The sequence below is a fragment of the Mustela lutreola genome, chromosome 7, assembly GCF_030435805.1.
Source record: "Mustela lutreola isolate mMusLut2 chromosome 7, mMusLut2.pri, whole genome shotgun sequence".
NCBI lineage: Eukaryota > Metazoa > Chordata > Mammalia > Carnivora > Mustelidae > Mustela > Mustela lutreola.
The window spans coordinates 91,002,663-91,024,883 of NC_081296.1; the positions used below are offsets into that span (position 1 = coordinate 91,002,663).

The following is a 22,221-nucleotide window of genomic DNA, read 5'->3' on the forward strand; positions in this document are numbered from 1 at the left end:
GCCATAGTGATATAATACAACTTAGACTACAAGGTGAATGAAGGACAGATTTGACATATTGCTTTTAGTTGAGTTATGACAGTCTTAGTTGACTTTTAGTTGAGTTATGACAGCCTGGAGATAATGACAAAAATATAAATGTCCAAAATAAAACCATTAGATTTCTATGCTTTTCTGTTGCTACCAGTCCAGATTTGTAATAGATTATATTTGTGTCAAAAGTAACTCTTCTTAGGAAGTACTTATAGTTTATGTTGGGATATGGTTTGCATTGTAAGTTTTCAAGCTAACAAATATACTTGTAAACTATGAAAACAAGTTCTGCCTCAGCACTAAAAACTATAACTTGGCATTTGTCAATTTGCAAAATAAAATCATGCATTTATAAACACTCCACAAATTTTTAATAATGTTGATGTCAGTAAGAGGAAAGGGCTTTTGAATACAAGTAATGTAAACTGTTCTTGTTTATGAAAGCCAAATCATAAGTTCTTTAACAATTGGCTCTTTTATTTTCCTTTTCAATTTATTGCCAAGTTTATTTTTGCTGTTTTGGACAGCGAGGCAGCATTAGATCATATTACTAAAACTTGTTTACATTAGCAACAAGCTAACTTGATTTTATTACCAGAATATGGATTATGAATTTCCAACCAGTTATTAAAATGTCCATGGTTTTCAAATCTTTTGTCTTTTAAGGTTTTTGGTTTGTTTTTTAGGTTAAAGTTATATGCAGGATAGAAAGTGTACAGAAATATTAAGCAGAGAATAAAAAAATAATTTTGCACGATGGGCGCCTGTGTGGCTCAATGGGTTAAGCCTCTGCCTTCCACCTAGGTCATGATCTCAGAATCGTGGGATCAAGCCTTGCATCAGGCTCTCTGCTCAGTGGGGAGGCTGCTTCCCCTCTCTCTCTGCCAGTCTCTCTGCCTACCTGTGATCTCTCTCTCTGTCAAATAAATAAAATCTTCAAAAAAATAATTTTTGCACTAGAAAAAGGCATACTTAAGGTTGCAGGGGTGCTGGACCTGTTGGTGACATGTAGAAAAACATGTACCAGGCCATAACTTTGGGGAGTATTTCTGAATTTTGCCTGGCATACAAATGGAATATAAAGTTCCATTAAAAGCCTCTGTGGCCAAAATAATGTATTTTTCAACCCTACAATTCACAATAACTTGTGTTTTAACTTTCATACTGAAACCACAATAAAAGAACATGTACCTGGAAATGCTCCAACGAGTTTAAGTAGTGCTGTAATCACTGCAATCATGACTTTAATTTGGTTGAACATTGTTAAAAGTCTGGTATGCCCCCCTGACACACACACACACACGCCCGCGCGCGCAGGCAGATACATAAAATATTCTTCATATTTGTCAAAATAGAACCTTGGTGCTGCCCTTTCCTCTTCTTCAGATCTCACTTTTTTCTACAGTTATACTTAAGCATGTCAGAGAAGTGTAAACAAAATTTACCTTTGAGGCTCTTATTTCAAGAGTATTTTGGGCTAGACTGTCATCCATGTTAGGAATGAAATATGCAGGGACGCCTGGGTGGTTCAGTCCCTAGGCACCCGCCTTCGACGGCGGTCATAATCCCAGGTTTCTGGGATGGAGGCCCGCATCGGGCTCCCCGCTCAGCGGAAAGCGTGCTTCTCCCCCTCCACTCCCCCTGCTGTGTTCCCTCTCTCGCTCGCTGTCAAAATCAAAAAATAAAATAACGTGCAGCAGAGCCTTACATCTTAAAATATATTTTCACAAGCATTTGAAACACACGGGACCGTTTCCTTTTTTAAGTGCAGAAAAACCAAGGTCTGGGACAGTGGGGACTGCCCAGAACGCAGCTGGAGGCTGGCTGCGCCCAGATCGCCAAGCCAGGTGCAGGTACGAGGCATGACGTCACCGGCGGTGCCAGCCGGCGGCTCGGAGAGCTGCGGACGTGGGCTGGGCCGGAAGCAGTGCAGCAGCCGCTCGCCTCGCTCCGCCCCACGCGAGCCGGTCGTCGCGCCTCCCAGGCCGCGTTCGGAGGAGCCGGAGAGAGGGGCGAGGCGCCCGCAGACCCCGCCCCTCAGACCGGTCCCACCCATCTGGGCAGGCCCGCTCCTCCTGCCGCGGCGTGGCTAGGCGGGGCGCGAGGTGGGCGCTGCCGGTGAGTCCCGCTTGGTGACGGCCGGCAGAGTCCGCGCCTGGGTGGGGAGGCGGAGAAGGGAAATGGGCTTATCGGCCATGACGTTCTATCTTGCTAGCGCCAGCAGCCCTGTGGCGGCGACGACGATGGACCCGGAGCCAGCGACCCTTGCGGAAGGAGGAGAAGCAGTTGCAGCCTCGGGAGCTGCGGCCGCCGCGACGTTCAGGGAATCGGCTCAGCAGGTAAGTGGGGCCGCCCTAGAGAGGCGGCGGTGCGGAGGCTGGGGCTAGGGGAGCCTCGTCTCGTGTCTGTCTCGTCCGCCCGCTGCTCTCTCGGCCTGCCCGGCCTTCCCCCGAGCAGGCCGCCCGCCGGAGATGCGTTTCGGGGTTCCTTGTCACTGTAGCCCCACCTCTGCCCAAAGACACCGGCTTGGGAGAAAGGGGCGGACGCCTCCCCACAGCCGGGCGTCCCTCGCCAGCCCCTCCGCTGGCCGCGCCGCAGACTGCGGGGCTTCCGGGGGTGCTATTCCAGCTTCGGTCCGCGAGCCAGGGAAGGAAGGCGTGTTCCCGAAAGGCTGTCCTTAGAGTATCTGGAAGCCAGGTGGCGGCGGCTGCAGACGCTTCTCAGCCTCTCCGGGTGGAAGCGCCTGACTTGGCTTGTGCCCTTTGGTTAGCTAATAGCAACTATGTGCTGAGCGTTTACAGGCTTTATTTCACTTAATCCTAATAACTTCTGCATGATGTGGGCGTGATCCCCATTTCACCCGCGAGGTAACTGAGGCTCGGAGCTGCCCAGCAGAAACATAATGGGAGCTACGTTGTAAATTGTACGTTTTCTAGTAGCCATATTTAAAAAAATAAAAATACATTTTGATGTTTTAATGCATATTATTAATATTTTGTTTAATCTAATATAACAAAAAACTTCAGCACGTAACTAATGTGAAAAGTTAACCGTGAGGTATTTTACATTCTCCTTTTGGTACAAGTCTTAGAAATTCTGTGTGTGTATGCGTGTCACACCTACTGCACGTCTCAGTTTGAACTATTCTCATTTTAAGGGAGCATTAGCCAGATGGTGCTAGTGGTTACTGTGTTGGATAGCCTAAGTTTAGAGAGTTAGGTAAGGTTTAGAGATTTGTTTTGTTTTGGATTTGGTAGTCTAAAGTAATAGTTTAGAATCTTGGGACAAATAAAGCTAATGAAGAAATTGCTTTAACTGAAACCAACTCAGGAGTATATAGTATGGGCCATTAAAAACCCGAGTTGCTTCTATGTAGAAATCTTTTCCACCTTCAGTGAAAATGAAGCCTTTTTAGTGGCTTTATTTTTGAGACTAACCACCAGAATGTCAGTAAGACTGAGCGCGCCCCCCCCCCCCCCCCCCCCGCCATCCCCAACCACAGATTCGGAAGGGAATAGTGCCTGAATGTGAGTATAACTTTTGTAGTGTAAGATGTAGTTTGCATGAACAAAAACTTTTTCACATAGTAGTTTTTATATGGAATTTCTTGTTTTTCTCCTACTTAAGAAGGAAAGTGACCAGCAGGAAAGAATTCAGTGGCAACACGAAATTGGTTAGAGAGCCACATTTCATTTTCAGTTGAGACCTGCTGCTGACACAAAGCTGGGTGTATTTTCCATTTGATTTTTCCTTCTGTTCCTGTAATTGTTTTCACCACTGCTTCAAGCTTTGAATTGCTCTAATAGCAAAGTAAACATACCTGTATTGATTTATCAGCTAAGTATTGTTTGAAGAGAGGTTCTTCCTTTTGGTTTAGTGATATTATGTTTTTTTCATATATTTGGTTGAAAAAGTAATAGATATCTAAACACTAATGGAGACCGTTGAGCTGAAAGTAGAAAGTCATAGGAATACTCCCCTAGGCAGTATCTCACATTCACCAAAAGTAAGTTTGTCTTGTAATCATTCTGGGATTTCTTATGCATATCTAATATCTTCTTTTGTGTTAAACACAAATGGGTTCATACCATACAAACTATTTTCTAACTTTCCCTTTTTGCTCCCATTCACATTCCTGAAGCAGAAACATCTCTGGAAACCCCAGATCCATGCTTTTGAGTACAGTAAAAGAAAAGAGACCAGTGAAGTGGGGACTTGGACGGATGGAGAGCCTGTTGTCCTTCATCAGTTTGTCAGAACTGAGCAATTCCAAGTGCCCTGTAGGGAAAAGAGTTAGAAATAGGAGCTTGGGTCTCTATTTAGAATTTCACCTTAAACCAAGCCATACACTACCTATTGTGACATTTTATCAGGCAAGTTCTTTGACTAAACTTTTAACCAAAATCGGAGCCTCAGTCTTATTAAAGAAGTTAAAATTTCAGTACACTACTTATTCATTTATGTAGCACCTCTGCTACCAAGAACTTATGATGTACTAGAACTATAGACTACAGGATGTAGCAGTGAAGGATACACACTGTGCCAACTGCTATGTTGCAAGCTACTTAGTTGGGGAAGGTGATACAGAATGAAATCTATGTGTAGTACATATTTTAAAGAAGTTCTATGAAAGTGTATAAAAAGATAATTGCCATTAAAAATCAGGCCCCAGTGAACTAGATAAACAGATGTATGGTCTGGTGGTTAACCATAAAATTTGATAAAATGTGAATTGACAGTGCATCTATTAATTTCCTGGTGTTAGGAAACTCTTTTTTCACATCTTTGAAATTTGTTAAAATGGAATTTGTAATATTGACACTGAAATTTTTCTTACTAAGAGGTTTATTGTTTATCTGTAAAAAAGAAACACTTGCAAAATTCAGAGAATAACTTTCATTTATAATTGTTGGAAAATTTTTCACCAAATTAATTTTCTGATTGGTTTTAGCTATCATTACTGCCCTTCACTGTTTCCCCTTTTTTATTCCCTAAGTAGAGATCGAATCACATGTCATAGATTGTCTTTCACAGATTTTTTACGTGCCAGTCCATTTCCTTAAGATGAGGTGTTGACGGAACTATGGCCTATGGGCCACATCCCACCAGGGATCAAGTCCCACATTGGGCTCCCTGCTCAGCAGAGAGTGCTTCTTCCTCTCCTGCTTGTGTGCTTTCTCTCTCAATCTGACAAATAAAATCTTTAAAAAAAAAATAAGAAAAGATTATGAATCATATTTCAGCCTTCACCTTTGTAGGTTTAAAAAAATATTTTGGAAAGAATATAGCCAAGAGTCAGAGTTAATGGAGATAGTAGCTAAGTTTATACTAATTGTTATGATCCAGCTGGAATGTTTTGATTTATTAAAGTTGTCTAGGGAAGGTAAAGTAGTTGAGCCAATGAGAAACAGCCCTTCTCCTTTGCCTTTGTCTAAGAAAGGAAAAATTCAGCCAATGAGAAATTACTAGAGCAAACAGTGAGAAGCTGCTTCTACTTTAATGGGGGTGGAGCAGGCCATGGTGATGTATCCCGAAAGGTCTCAGCTATTTTCACTGACTGGAACTGTTGCTTTGGCATTAGATCCGTCCAGATAGTGTGACAACTGGAGATCTAACCCAACTTCTCTGACCTTCCCTTGCTTGTAAATGGATCCACAGACCTGAGTAGTAGTTTAGAAGGAAACATTGTTGTTAGAACAACCATAAATCAAATCTTATTTCAAGGGGAAAAATGATAGGGTAGGAATGGCTTGCCATGTCTGGGGACCAGGTGAACTTGGTGGACCATTTTTTTTTTTCTTTTTAAATATTTTATTTATTTATTTGTCAGAGAGATGATGTGGGGAGCACAAACAAGGAGAATAGGCAGGTAGAGGGAGAAGTTCCCCACTGAACAAGGAGCCTGATACGGGACTCCATCCCAGAACCCTGGGATCATGACCTGACCTGAAGGCAGATGCTTAACCGAATGAGCCACCCAGATGTCCTCATGGTGGACCGTTTGTTGTTCATTTTGTTTATGGATATTATAAATGGGCTGATCTTCATTAAGGGCTGGGATTTGTTTGAACTCTTAAGACAGGCTAGGGAGAATTGTGGCTTTTGTTTTTTCAGGTTAACCCATAGATATCCTATGCTCTCAAGATTTTCATGATCTCAGTTCACTATACAGCAGTTATAGTTGCTGTCAGTGATGTGTGGTCAAGTGTTGCAATGCGTGTGGTTTTTTTTTTTTTTTTAAAGATTTTTATTTATTTATTTTGACAGATAGATATCACAAGTAGGCAGAGAGGCAGGCAGAGGAAGAGAGAGTAGCAGGCTCTCTGCTGAGCAGGGATCCCGATGTGGGACTTGATCTCAGGACCCTGGGATCATGACCTGAGCCAAAGCCAGCTCCTTAACCAAGTGAGCCACCCAGTTTTTCTCTCTGTTTTTATCAATATATCTCTCTGCAGTTTTTCTCTCTGTTTTTATCAATATATCTCTGCAACTGCAGTTCAAAGAACTTTCTTTCTTATTGGTTGAACACCATTTATGGGTTTAAATTTTGTGTTCATACCCACAAGTGTAAGAATCCTTATAGAGGACAAAATTTTTGAACTCTGGACCATCCTAGAAAATCCCACCAATGTGGACTCCAATTAATTGTGGCAGTCCTGTATCATTTTGTTTGGTTTAGTTTTAAAATTTTATCAGTAATACATGAACATACTCTCTTCACAAAACAAAACAAAAAATAACAAAATACAAAAAAGAATAACTACTCCCTTACCCGTACCTCCTCCCCTGTCTCAGTACCTATCCCTAGGAGTAACCACTTGCTGGGTTTTTCTTCATAATTGTACTGTGCCTTTTTGAAGTACTCTAGTAAGGAGATGAAAAGTTAAAACGGGGCACCATAACAGTGAAAAGCTCTTTGTCCGTTCCCAAAATATACATTTACCTTGATGTGGGAACATGGGTTTTTATTTGAGGTAAAGTTAGTATATCTCTAGGAATGAAATTTGGCTGTAATTAGAATTCCATAGACTATTGCACTAAAATCTGTAAAATGTTTTTACTATCTTCCATCCAAGTACTAACCAGTCATGACCCTGCTTAGCTTCCAAGATCAGACAAGATCAGGCCCACCCTGAGTGGCTGTAGGCAAATCTTCTTACTATCAGGAAAACTCTGTTGTCACCTCTGTTTTATTGACTAAGAAATTTGAAAGTTCAAAGATAGAACACTTAATGGGTTGTTTTCTAGATTTGATCTACAAGTGAGTTTTATTTGGACTGCACAGTGATATAAAACACTTTTTCAGTTTAAATGTCTTCACATGGGATGCTTTCTCCTCAGAGTCTACCTTTCCCTTTATAGCTTTGCTCACTTTTGGTGCCACTCGACCTTTAAAGGCATTTTAATTTGGAACTCCTGTTTTGAGAAGAGGAGAGAAGCAGAGTTAAGTCGAATGGGTTTTGTTTTTTCCACAAGTAGCTAATCCCAGATCCAAAGATTTAGGAAAGTTCCTTGCCATGAACTGGTATTTTATTTATGTCTCTAATATATGTACATGTGCATCTATATGATATCTTTTGATACTACGCATTGATCTATAAATAGCATTATTCTTTAAAACGATTGATGTCCAGAGTATCTTCGCATATTATAGGCATTGGAATTGCTCTGTTTGAAGTGTGGTGCTTGATTTCTTAGCCGTTGACTTCAAAAAAGTTTATTTTGTTAAATTCTATTTTTTGCCCTCTGTAGAAGGTATGTAGATGTTTGCTTTTTTTATTCATTAAACTCTACATTTATGTTATTGATATTCCTGTGTGTGTATGATGTCTTATTTTCTAAAAAAAAAAAAAAAATTAAGGATTGGTTTCTGTTTCTTTATTCCCTCAAATAAAGCAATCAAGAAATTTTTTTGCCATATGAAAGAAAATTAACCTCATTTGAAACTTACTATTTTAATTTATCGTCATTAGATGAATAGTGAAAGAGGCTTTGAAAATGTAGAACTGGGAGTTATAGGAAAGAAGAAGAAAGTCCCGAGGAGAGTCATCCACTTTGTTAGTGGTGAAACCATGGAAGAATACAGCACAGATGAAGATGAAGTGGATGGCCTGGAGAAGAAAGATGTTTTGCCTACTGTTGATCCGGTAAGTTTGAAGCTCATGTCAATAGTTGTTTTTTTTTTTTTTTTTTTTTAAAGATTTTATTTATTTATTTGTCAGAGAGAGATCACAAGTAGGCAGAGAGGCAGGCAGTGGTGGGAAGGGGAGGCAGGCTCCTTGCTGAGCAGAGAGCCTGATGCAGGGCTCGATCCCAGGACCCTGAGATCATGACCTGAGCCAAAGGCAGAGGCTTAATCCATTGAGCCACCCAGGCACCCCTGGTCAATAGTTTTTTATGAGACTCCCACACTGCCTAGGGTGCTAAGAAGGCACTGTCAATAGTTTTTAAAATTGATTTGTTACCCCTTAAACATCAAATGAAAGGGGTCTTTTGAGGTTTAAATCAACTATATTTTGGTTATAAAAGTATACATTATGATTTGGATAGAAAACAGTATTTTTACACACATGGGTGGAAATATTCCAGCATTTCAGTAGTCTTAAATAGCTTGGGTGTCAGAGTACTTTGTCAGTGTGGCTAGGTTTCTTTAAGATTTATCTTACTAAAGAGAGTGCTTGGATTTCAGTCCCTTTGAATTAAGGATTATGCTGCCATAGTAGTTTCCACCTAAAATTTAGGATTCATTAGTTTTTTTTTTTTTTTTTTTAATTTTTTTATTTTTTATAAACATATATTTTTATCCCCAGGGGTACAGGTCTGTGAATCACCAGGTTTACACACTTCACAGCATTCATTAGTTCTTTTTTACATTATTGCCTCAAGTTTTGACTGGAAGATAGGAATCTATGGTTCTTAACTTTAAGTGCCTTATCAGCTAAATTTAAGTATTTCTAAATTATACATGATGTAACTATAAAATTATAGGACAAGCTGTACATTCTTTAAAAGGAGTGTTGTCCTTCTAAGTAGTCTTTGAAGTTTTTAGTTGATCAGTATTTACTGACTTTCTAGTAGGTACTGTTTTGGGCACTAGTGATGCAGCCACGGGCAACATAAATTTTTGCTCTTATATGCTAGTGGGAAGACAGGCAATAAGTACATATTATAATTACCAGACTGTAAAGTGCTGTAAAGAAGGGTAGTGGGATAGAGAATTATTAATTTGTATTTGATTTTAAAAATGTTATTACTAGTATTTTGTCAGATTTGGCTTTTGATAGATTTTGGTTATTAAAAAAATGTAGATCCAGAATCTCTTCTATAGAATATATTCAAAGGACCATGCAGTATACTCTGATGGCATTTCCAAATGCATGCAGAATATTTCAGAGGTGTTTCATGCACTGGGAGAATTGTTGGAATAAGTATTTTTCTTTTAAATTACTTTGAAGGGGTTAGTTCTTATTTGTCAGTATACATTTGTATCTGTCTGTATGATTTTTAAAAATCATTGTCTCAGTAGTTGCTCTCTATTACATAGAAAGCGATACCAAAAGCATTGCATACTGGGGTGCCTGGGTGGCTCAGTCATTTGGGCATCTGACTCTTGGTTTTGACTTAGGTCATGATCTCTGGGTGGTGGGATCAAGCCCTGCATTGGGCTCCACGCTCAGTGTGGTCTGCTTGTCTCTCTCTCTGCTCTTCCCCTTCTCACACATACTCTCTCTCTCTCAAATAATAAATAAAGAATTTTATTTATTAAATAAATAAATTTTATTTATTAAATAAGTAAATATATTTTATTATTTTTGAGCATTAAAAAAATAAAAGCATTGCATAGAAGAAAATGTGTCCTTCCTATGTGCCTAAAAATTTATTTTTTTAAACAAGCTTTAGTGAGATACAGTTCACGTAGCATACAATTCGCTGATTTAAAGTTATAGTATTGTGGCTTTTAGTATATTCATAGATGTGCACAACCATTACCACAGTCAGTTTTAGTATATTTACATCACCTCAAAAAGAAACTCAGTACCCTTTAGTTATTGTACATTATCCTTCATCTCCCCAACTCCTAATAATCACCATCTACTTTCTTTCTACAGATTTTCCAATTATGGACATTTCATAGAATGAAATCACATAACAAGTGATCTTGTGTAACTGCCTTCTTTGATTTAGCATGTTTTCAACATTCATACATGTTATAGCATATGTCAGAATTTCATTCCTTTTTTTGAGATACCATATTTGTCAGTATATGAACTTTCGGACTATTTCTACCTTTTGGCTACTATGATTAATGCTGGTGTGAACATTTTAGATACAGTTTTTAATTTCTCTTTGCTATGTACCTATGAGTGGAATTGCCAGGTCATATGCTAACTATATTTAAACATTTGAGGAACTGCCTTGTTCTTTATTCTGTTGATAATGGCGACATTGATTGATTTTTGGCTGCAAAAATAGCCTTATATTCCTAGGATAAAACCCATTTGGTCATGGTATATAGTTCTTTTTAATATGTTGCTGGATTTAGTTTGCTAGTAATTATTGGGAATTTTTGCACCCGTACTCATAAAAAAATATAGGTCTATAATTTTCTTGTGATGTCTTTATCTGGTTTTGGTTCCAGAGTAATACTGGCTTCATAAAATGAGTTGGGAACTGTTCCTTCCTCTTTTGGTTTTTTTGTTGGTTGGTTCTTTGGGAAGAATTTGTGAAGAATTGGTATTAATTCTTATTTAAATGTTTGGTAGAACTTACCTGTGAAGCTGCTTAGGGTTTTCCTTGTGTATGGTTTTTTGATTCCTAAATTGTCTCATTTCTAAGTCCATTTTGGTAGTTTTGTTTATTTCATATGTTGTCAAATTTGTTGTCATGTAGTTGTTCATAGTATTCCTTTATAGTCCTTTTTGTTTTTTCTTTTCTGATTCTAGTTATTTGGGTTTTCCTTCTTTTCTCTTGGGTCAGTTTACTTTAGCAAACGGTTTGCCAATTTTGTTGATCTTTTCCAAGAACCAGCTTTTGATTTCACTGTTTTTTTCTCTTGTTTCTTTCTCCATTTCATTAGTTTTTACACTAGTCTTTATTTCCTTCCTTTTGCTTGTTTTAGGTCTAGTTTGCTTTATTTTTTCCCATGTCTTAAGGTGGAAGGTTATCTTTCCTTTATTAAAGGAGAGTTATCTTTCTTCTTTAATTAGCTATGAATTTCCCTTTAAGAACTGCTTTAGTTACATCTCATAAATTTTGTATGTTACACCTTCATTTTCATTTATCTCAAAGTATTTTCTTTGACCTATTGGTTATTTAAGAGTATGTTATTTACTTCCCATATATTTGTTAAGTTTTCACATTATATTTTCTGTTCTTGATTGTTTTTCTTGTTTTTAGTAGGCTCCATACCCAGCGTGGAGCCCAGTGTGGGGCTTGAACTCATAACCCTGAGATGAGATCAAGACCTGAGCTGAGCTGGACACTTAACCAACTGAGCCACCCGGATTACTCTGTTCTTGATTTCTAATTTCACCCCATGTGGCTGAAGAAGATACTTGTATTATTTCTCCTTTTAAATTGAAGTTTGTTTTATGGCCTAGCATGTGGTCTGTCTTGGAGAATGTTCTGTTTATACTTGAGGAGAATGTAGATTCTGTTGTTCTGTAGGTGTCTGTTAGGTCTGGTTGGCTTATAATGTTTTTCTCGTCTTCTGTTTCCTTGTTGATCTGCCTGGTTTTCCTGTTTATTATTGAAAATGGGCCATCAAAGTCTCCACCTGTTATTGTTGAGTTTTCTGTTCCCTTCATTTTGTGTTTTTGTTCTATTAAGCCCCTTCTACTGAATTTTTCATTTCATTTATTGCACTTTTTAACTCCACAGTTTCTATCTGTTTGTTAATAATTTTTTAAAGATTTATTTATTTATTTGTTTTAGGGAGAGAGAGAATGTGAGCATGGGGGTAGGGTTAGAGGGAGAGGAAGTGCGAGAGAAACAGACTCCCTGCTGAGTGGAGCCCTACAACCTGGGGTTCTCCATCTCAGGAACCTGATCCAAAATCAAGAGTCAGATGCTTTACTGAGCCACCCAGGTGCCTCTCCATTAATAATTTTTATCTCTTTATTAATATTCTTCATTCAATGCAACATTGTTATACTTTCCTTTATTTCTTTAATTATGGTTTCCTTAGTTCTTTGAACATACTTATAAATGTTGCTTTGACATTTTTTTCTTTTAAATTCAGCATCTAGTGACTCATGTGTAGATTCTATTGTCTGCTTTTCTTCCAGTGTATAGCATACTTCTGTTTCTTTGTATGTCTCTTAATTTTTTGTACATTTTAGACAATATATTACATCAACTCTCGATACTGCCCTTACCTTCTCCACAACCACCCCCTTGTTATTTGCTTGTTTTTTTGTGTTTTGTTTTGTTTGTTTTTTTGTTTAGTGACTGCTGGATTATTTTAGTGAAGTCTGTCTCCTCCCCACCTCTTGTTCTCTGCTACAAACTAGCTAGCCTTTAGTTTAGCCTGCATCTTCAGGGAATCTAAGAACTTCCTCTCAATTACCTCTTAACACAATCTCCACTGATTTTGAGAGCACCCTTTGGCCTTGGTTGCAGCTCTGTTGCAAATGAAGTCAGTTCATTTGAGAACAGATTAGGAGCTGTTTTATGGCTTACTTTTCCTCCTGGGCAAAATCTCTTAGCCAGAGCTTTGAAGTTGGGGGTAGGCACAGTGTTGCATTCCTGAGTGACAGCCCTGCTTTAGGAGCTGAGTGCTAGTAGAGGTGGGTAGCAGTAGCCTTAGATCTTTTTGGGTTATTTTGCTGCCTCATGAACAGAGACTATCAGTGCCCTAGGATTCTCAGTGGCTCTACCATTCCATCAACAGGAGCTGACAGAAGAAGGAGGGAGTCCGCACCTGTCAACTGCACTCACCTGAAACAGTCTCAGTAATAGATGGCTTGTGGGCAGGAGCAGAAATACTGATTGATGTTCCATCATGCGCTGTTTGTCTTTCTGTGACTGGCTTATTTTATTAACATAATGTCCTCAAGGTTCATCTATGCTGTTCCCTTCTTTTTTTTAAGGCTGCATTTTCTATTATATGTATTCCCACATTTTCTTTATCCATTCATTCATCAGTGGATGTTTAGGTTGCTTCTATCTCTTGGCTGTTATGAGTAATGCTATAGTGAAGAAGAAAGTGAAAATATCTCTTGGAGGTCCTGATTTCAGTCCTTTTGGTTAAATACAAGTATTATAAATGGGGGAAAACAGCAGAGTAGAGAAAATACAGCAAGGCTGTAAAAACATACATGCCTAGGAAAAGACTTGGAGAATGTATTAAAATATTAGTGATAATTATCTACAGGTGATAGAAAAATGGGTGGCTTTTATTTTCCTTATACTTTGCTCCATTTTCTTAAAGTGTTCCACAAAAAATAAGCATTACTTTTATAATTTAAAAATAAGTTGGGCGCCTGGGTGGCTCAGTGGGTTAAGCCGCTGCCTTCGGCTCAGGTCATGATCTCAGGGTCCTGGGATCGAGTCCTGCATCGGGCTCTCTGCTCAGCGGGGAGCCTGCTTCCCTCTCTCTCTCTCTCTCTGCCTGCCTCTCCATCTACTTGTGATTTCTCTCTGTCAAATAAATAAATAAAATCTTAAAAAAAAAAAATAAGTTGTTTAGGGGTTCCTGGGTGGCTCAGTGGGCTAAAGCCTCTGCCTTCAGCTCAGGTCATGATCTCAGGGTCCTGGGATCAAGCCCTGCATCGGGTTCTCTGATCAGCAGGGGGCCTGCTTCCTCTTCTCTCTCTCTGCCTGCCTCTCTGCCTACTTGTGATCTCTCTCTGTCAAATAAATAAATAAAATCTTAAAAAAAAAAAGATTTTATTTATTTATTTGTTAGAGAGAGAGTACACACAAGCAGGCAGAGAGGAAGGCAGAGGCAGCAAGAGAAGCAGGCTTCCTGCTGAGCAAGGAGCCCGATGTGGGACTTGATCCCAGGACCCTGGGATCATGACCTGAGCCAAAGGCAGTGGCTTAACCAACTGAGCCACCCTGGTGTCCCAATAAATAAATAAATCTTAAAAAAAAAATAAGTTGTTTAAAAAATAAAAAAAGATAGCAAGTCTGAATAGTTCTTATTAAGGAAGGAGTGGAAACTCAATTATTCAGGTAGGGATAGAAACTTAAGTTTTTGGAGAAAAAATGAATCAGCTTAAGTTTGCACCATAAACTGGAAGTCTTGAAGACCAAGCTCTGACCCATTTCTCTTGTTACTGGGGTAGTGGCGTGGTAGTCATGCTGGCAGTGGTGGCAAGGTTCCAATGTAGGCTCTTGAGTCATCTGCCCTTTCAATTCAGTAAGATCAGTGTCTAAACAAAGAGCCCCATGCATTCATTCTGTGTAATTGTGTGTGATAATGATAGATGTTATTCAGGGATCCTTAACCAGTTCCTCAGCTCTGGAGCAGGTTTGACTCTGGTAGTCACTGCATGGATATTAGCAATTGTTCTCTCTAGAAACAACTCCAGGAGAATTGGTCCACTGAGAAATATATGCTTTCCTTCAAAAGCCTGCTTAATCCTTTTCTAAGTCATTTATTAGCCCTGCCATTATCATGTGTTACAGAAATTGGTTCCATTCCCTATATTACTGCACTGTCCTGTTTGCTGTAAAAACTGTAAGGTAAACACCAAGATGAGAGCTTTTTTTTTGGCTGGGTACTGTATACTTTATTGATGGTACAAGACAAGGTAGGGCTCCCCAAGCCCCTTCCCTTCTTCAGGGAGTCTGGGATGGAAACAGTGGAGGTTGGGAGATTCTCAGTGTTTTGGGGGATAAATTGGGGCAGGGATTCCCCAGCAGCTGAGGGCCTCTCTCTTCTTCTTGCTCTGGCTGGGGCTGGTGGTCCAAGGGTCTCATACTCTTTGAAGGCCATGTAGACCGTAAGGTCCACCACCTGGTTGCTCTAGCCAAATTCATTGTCATACCAGGAAATGAGCTTGACAAAGTGGTTGTTAAGAGCAATGCCAGGCCCTGCATCGGTGGAAGAATGGGTGTCACTGTTAAAGTCGCAGGAGACAACCTTGTCATCAGTGTACTCCAGGATGCCCTTGAGGGGGCCGTCTGTTGCCTGCTTCACCACCTTCTTGATGTTATCGTATTTGGCAGCTTTCTCCAGGTGGCAGGTCAGATCCACGACCAACATATTGGGGTTGGGGATGCAGAAGGCCATGCCAGTGAGCTTTCCATTCACCTCAGGGATGACCTTGCCTACAGCCTTGGCCGCACCAGTGGAAGCAGGGATGATGTTCTGGGCAGCCCCTTGGCTGTCATGACAACCCCAGAGGGGCTGTCCATGGTCTTCTGGGTGGTGGCGGCATGGATGGTGGTCATGAGTCCCTCCACAATGCCGAAGTTGTCATGGATGACCTTGGCCCAAGAAGCCAAGCAGTTGGTGGTACAGGAGGCATTGCTGACAATCTTGAGGGGGTTGTCATACTTCTCATGGTTCACACCCATCATGAACATGGGAACGTCAGCAGAAGGAGCAGAGATGATGACCCTCTTTGCCCTGCCCTAGATGAGAACATCTTAAACAGAATCCCTAAAATAACCCTATCCCCACATAAGAGAGATGCTTCCAGCGTTGAATGTAGAAGATACAGTGGATTTGATTGAGAGAGTCATAAATATACAGTATTTTCTTAGTTGAAGGTATTTGTTTACTTGGACACTCATTCTTATGTAGATAGAGATAAAAGAGCTAACTCACTTCCGTTTCATTTCAAGAATACTATCACAGAAGTCAGCATACTTGCTTTTCATGGGAAGACTGTTGTGTTTCCCCCTTTTCTCTTTAGTCCATCTACCCAGTCTTACAGATATTCTTGTGTTTTCTGTTTTAATACCTTATAACCATGAATGTATATCTTAGCTAAGAATATTATGTATAATTTTATCATTTTTCTCCTTCCTGGAAACAATATTAAAATAATAATACTATTAATAATATTATTTGATTGATTGTTCTATACTATACTTTATTTTGGTAAACAGAAATATTAGTATAATGAAGCATGCTTTTATTACTGATTTCATCCACAGAAGCAAACTGTTGTCTGTGTGGCAATCTTCACAGAAGTGTTCTATGGTAATGATAGCACCAAAATTAATAGTGGAGTTGTGCAGTGTAGATTGCCTTCTGCCATTTGTCCTGCTTTACTAAATGCACACGGAGTTTGTCTTGGGATATATAGTCGAGGCCCTTCTTAATCCTTTTTAAGATTTTATTTATTTATTTGTCAGAGAGAGTGAGCACAAGCAGTAGCAGGGAGAGGCAGAGGGCGAAGCAGGCTCCCTGCTGAACAAGGAGCCGGATGTGAGACTTCATCCCAGGAGTCTGGGATCATGACCTGAGCCCAAGGCAGACGCACCCAAGCACCCCAGGCCCTTCTTAATCCTTAAAGAAACAAAATACTCACCTTGCCATTTACTGGCCACTTATTTTCCCATCATTGAAAGTTCATTTGATGTGCTCTTACTTATCCTGCTTACTTTCTCTGAATCTTAACTTCCTCACTGTACTTTAAGTATGTTGTACTGTATGATTTCTTAAGGTTCCTTTCTATTTATTGTATACTCTCTCTGATATTGTGCTTATGAACAGTGAAGACAAAAAAGCAGCAAGACAGGAGAAGAGGCTGTAGATTGTCAAATCATACCAACTCCATTTTAGTTGCTGCTGCTTTCTTTGGTTATTCCACAGACTTAGGGTAAATATTATAGTTATAGGGTAAATATAAAAAGTCCTTGTGGAATGCTCTCTCTAAAGCTTCTAAATTTTTAATTGGATTGTAGTCTGTAGTACTATCTATAGAATATTCTTTGTGCCAGCCAAATATTTGATTGCTTCATTCTGGCCTAAATATACCCAATGGGTTTTAGGTATAAATGTTGCTAACCTGACTTCTCATTGCAGACAAAACTCACCTGGGGCCCCTACTTATGGTTTTACATGCTCCGAGCCGCCACATCAACCCTCTCAGGTATTACTTTTCTGTTTGAATAACTGCTATAATACACTGCAAGAACAAGAACTTTACCAAATGGGGTGTTTCCAAAGTGAAGGAGAAACATTAGGGGTTAATCACTCTGTTCTTAGCAGCTAGCTAGCATTGGATATTAATCTAACTTGTACTTCACTTCAAAACATTCTTCACTTTCAAATGGTGGGGATTTTTTTAGAGAACTGAAAAATGGCTTTATTAATTTATTTTATATTAATTTTTATGTTTCTGGACCTTCTGTGTTAGCAACTATTTTGCTATTTTGTTACATGGTTTTGTACTGATACTGTTCTTACTCTGACTATTCTAGAGCCTGTATTATACAATTCATTTATTTTTAATTCCATTAATATGTCATATCTTAAGTTGAGCTATAACTTAAATTATTGAAGGAAATGAACTATCAACATATGAGTTAATCTTGCTAATTTTAAATATAGGTTTTAAATTATAAAGCTTTCCTCTATTTTCAGTTTCAACTCTGTGATAGCTTCTATCATTTTCTGCTTTTTATTATAGGTAATTTTGAATAGTAATTCATTCAAGAATATTACTAGGTAGTGTGGTGTAAGGAAAACCTTCACTTTCAGACCTGGATAGACCTTTCGAGTCTAACCTTTGAGTCTAACCTTTCACAGTGCCTGTCATGTGGCAGGCCCTCAGGGAATGTTACAGTGCAAGCCGTTCCTCCCCTAGAGTCTAATGATGTCCCAAGTCTCTATGTTTTTTCTTGAAAAAGTAGACATGTAATAGATAATTATAATACATGGTGATACATGTATAATTGGAGATATGAGCAGAGTGTTGTTAGGAACCCAGAAGGAGCTACTAGTGCCTCTTGAGGAAATCGAGGAAGATACACAGAAGAGATGCACTGAGTGTTCATAATCTCCCTGAGGGCAGGGACTGTAACTCATAGAACGTGCTCAAGAAATGTTTATGGAATTATATAAGCCATTTAACTTTTGCATTTTTGTGTTTGTTTGATTTTTGCCATTTAACTTTCGTATCCTCAGTGTGTGACTTTCTTGGAGAGAAGATTGCATCTGTTTTGGGCATCAGCACCCCAAAGTACCAATATGCCATTGATGAGTATTACCGGATGAAGAAGGAGGTGTGTCTCCTTTTTACATTTTTTTGCTTCAGTTTGATTTACTGTGGACTTAATGGGTTGTGTAATGAGCATATATATCCTCTCTAGCCGCCCAAAAGAGAGAGCTCCCTTAGGGTAGGCATTTCATTGTAGGGTTACTAATTAATCAAGTTAGATATTTTTAATTTATATGTTTATAAACTGAAATTTCCCTAGGATCTTGGTATGAGACTAAGCTGGATTTCATTGGGCTAGCTGTTATGTGAGGTGCCTTATATGATCTTATTTAATCTTCATACCTCTCTCTTTGGATTATTATTACAGTTTTCAAATGAGAAAATAAGACAGTCTCTGTACTTAGAACCTGTAGACTGGATGTAGGAGAAATGGAAGATTTGAAGCACAGAAAATTGCAAGTACTAGGAATGTGTAAGTGCCAGGTGTTAAGGCACAAAGAGGTGAGGCAATTTGTCTGCAAATGTAGTGAGGTTTTAGGGTCGGGGTGAAATGAGTTTAGCCTTGAGAAAAGTTTAGCTCCTAAGAGCATAGGCTGAAGAACCAAAGGGTTCGAATTTAAATTCTGACTGCCCCACTTCTTTGAAAACCATTGGTGCAAGATACTTAACTTTTGTAAGCCTCAGTTTCTTCATCTTTATAATGAGTAAAATTGTGGCATCCATGTTCATTCAGGGTGGCTCTAAAGATTAAATGATTTGATATGTAAAATGCTTAGAACAGCACCCAGTGTATATTGGTGAACACAAAATAAATATTAGAATCTTATATTATTCTTCAAGCAAATGGGGAGGGGAATTCAGCTAAAGTGAGAATGTAGAGGCATGAGGATAAGTTGTGTATTTGGAGAAGTGGCAGGAATGATCCTTTATCACTGGAGCAGAGTGAACTGGGGGAGTGGCTGGCCATGCATCTGGAAAAGACAGTTGACTTTATATTTGTTATATGGTTTCAAAACTCCTTTTATGAACAAATGAGTGTTTTTAACACTTCCAGCCGTGTTTAGAGCCTCAAACCTCATCTGGACTATTGTAATAGACTCCCCAGTGTCTTTCTTTCTTGTGTTCTCTCAAGCAAGCTCTAAATTAATCTTGACTGGTTACCTACTCTGTACTGAGTACCCATACAGCATTGACCAATACAATACTCACTTCCTCCAAGAATTTAGAAGTTCTGGACCTAGAAATTCTCTGTATACTAGCTGCTTTGGGGAACATTAACCATGTTATACCATTTGGTGACTGGACCACCCCATTCAACTGAATAGGCTGATACCCTGTAATTGAAGTGATGCAGTATTTAGCTATTTTTTATTTAGATTAGAATTTATCTGAAAGATATAGCCTCTGTCAAAGTTAATTCAGGACCCATCTAAGCAGTGCTGTACCATACTTAAAAATGACTTCCCTTTCCTTAAAATGACATATGATAGTTCCCATTTCAGTTTGGGAACACAGGACAAGGAGGTGTGTCTTGGCTAATTAGATGAGACTGAATTGGACATGTCACTATTGTTTTAGTTTTTTAAAAAAGGCACAAGCAGTTGAAAGTGGGGAACAAATACTATTCTTTTTAGGCATTTATATTTCATCTATTCTTGATTATTTCCTCTTTTTAGGAAGAAGAAGAAGAAGAAGAAAACAGAATGCCTGAAGAAGCAGAAAGACAATACCAGCAGAATAAACTGCAGGCTGATTCCATTGTCCAGAGGGATCAACCGGAAACAGTGGCATCCAGTTCATTTGTCAATCTCAATTTTGAAATGGAGGGAGACTGTGAAGTAATTATGGAAAGCAAACAAAATCCAGTCTCTGTCCCACCATAGAATGACTATCAGACTTCAAACTCTAGGGTTTTTATAATACCAGGAACTTTCACATTCTTTATTCAGTGGGACTTAATACAATTATTTATATTTTAAATTATTATCTGGAAAGGGAAAAATGTTTCTTCATTCTTAGGCTCTATCTAGCAAAAGCCAGATCTGAAATTTGATCATTTGTACTACGCTTTTTCTGTGTGTCACATTAGGGCTTTGGCTTTAAAATGTTCTTTAAAGAAATTAAGGACATTCTAGAGCCGTAATTGCCAATTAAGTGTTAAATTATCAAGCTTGTCTGTTATTGATGTTTGTAAGAAAAAAATACTTAAATTACTAACTGGAGCTGATCTTTCTAGTCTCAGACTGAAATAAGGATTCCCCCCCCCCCCCCAGATTTCCTCATGTTGTCTTACATTTATAAATCTAACCATTAATTTCATACTAAGGATGGTTCACTGAGTGTGTAATAAAAGGAGCAAGACAAAAGCACTTTGATTTTTCTTTCCTTGAGAATATTTTATGAAAAGGTGAGTGAGTTTGTAACACGAGTTCTAAGATGGGTTTCCATTTTTTAATGCAGGTTACTTAATCTTACATTCTTTTTCAGCAGTTATTCAAATTAAATAACTAGCTTTGAACATTACATTAAAAACACTAGTTACGGGATGTATTTATTAATGTATTTGTATTCAAGTGGTAACATCCAGTGATTATCCACATGGCATCCTGGTTTTGTGACTCAGTGGACTCTGAGTGTTTCCTGTAGGCCAAGTAGTTGGAGGGAGGATGGTAGGGTGAGGGACAGATGAAGACTTGACCCTTCAGGGGCTACTGTTAATATTGTATCAAGTGCCACAGTAGCAGAGTGAAGTCACCAATCATTCTCTTCTTTGAAGTTTACATCAGTAGACTGGATAGTTTGCTTAACCCAGGTTTGGTCAGCTCTCTAGAGCCCACTGTGGTACTGGCAACACTTACTGAAGTATAATATGAAACTAATTTTGAAAATATTCCTAAATATCTGCTCATAATCTTATGAGAGATCTGTATGATTTTGATTTATAACTAAATGTGGGTAAGGAAGAATGTGTGGAGTATTTCAGAAATGCTGCTCTAAAAAGCCTATTCACAGACTTAAGATCTTTCAGAGAGTAATGGTGGTTCTAAGCAGCATTAAGCTGTCAGTCTTAAATATTTTTATATAAAATGTAGCTTCAAAGAAACTTCTCTAACAAAGGTACAGTGGACCTATTACAGAAATTTGTTATCAGTGAACATGAACATCTGGCCACTAAGTTCTTCAACTAAAATCTGAAAGATTTAGGAAAGATAATTTTTCACTTGGAGTTTTCAGATATATGGATCTGTGGTATGGTATTTCATGCATGGTATGTGATGGTAATTTTTTTGGTCATGGCTGTAAACTCTAACTTAGTAAAGAATTAAGCTTCAGATCATGTAATTAATGTCACCATAAATTATAGTTTACCATAAGCTCTAAAACATGCTAACCTGACCTCTTCCCTCTAATTTATTTTTAACTTCGAGATAGGACCTCCAACTCAAGTATTTATTGGGTTATCCAGTGAAGGCATGCATATCTAATAATGATCTTTTCTCCCTAGAGGCACTAGATCTGAAAGTTTACCTAGAAACCTTTCTGATTGTAGAAGGAAGATTATGAAAGTTTTGTTTCTTAAATTTCACTTTTCTCTTAATTGTCCAACAGTGGCCAATTTGTAATGTTTATATAGTTATTCACTGTGCCTTATTAAATCTTTATACTTTACGCAAACTATAAAATTTCCCAGAAATCAATTAAATGGTTTTGTCTTATTTTTAAGCCTCTTTTACTTTTCCTTCCTTTTTGACCTTTCTTATAATTACTATTCCCCCCTTAATCATAGTTCATGATTATTTTACCCACTTCTAATCTTTCTTCTCATAAAAAAAATGAAACGACAGTATAATTGAGAACCTTTACACTGAATTACCAAATTCTCTAACAAAAATCTTTAACAAAATGGAGTTGAGTTTTATAAAATGTGACCCTGGTACTGGTGAAAAAGCTAGACAGATTATTTTATACCAGTGATTTTAATTAAAGTGAAAGAGTAACTTGAATACTTTTTACTGAAATATCTTATAAAAAGAGGTATCATCTCCAAACCCAGAAATGAAAT

General features: G+C 38.5%; 1 protein-coding gene across 4 annotated transcripts in view; it reads left to right on the forward strand.

Annotated features, from left to right (window-relative positions):
* LOC131836464 (signal recognition particle subunit SRP54) overlaps positions 1-21,874 on the forward strand; it is a 70,483-nt gene extending 48,609 nt beyond the window's left edge. The window contains exons 1-6 of one of the 4 annotated variants that reach the window (XM_059181904.1): positions 2,023-2,151; positions 2,249-2,372; positions 8,007-8,180; positions 17,021-17,087; positions 18,125-18,222; positions 19,835-21,874. In XM_059181904.1, coding sequence (XP_059037887.1) covers positions 2,277-2,372; positions 8,007-8,180; positions 17,021-17,087; positions 18,125-18,222; positions 19,835-20,041 — 642 coding nt within the window. In that variant the 5' untranslated portion in view covers positions 2,023-2,151; positions 2,249-2,276 and the 3' untranslated portion in view covers positions 20,042-21,874. The other 3 variants (XM_059181903.1, XM_059181902.1, XM_059181905.1) reach the window with 3 other exon arrangements.
* The last annotated feature ends 347 nt before the right edge of the window (positions 21,875-22,221 follow it).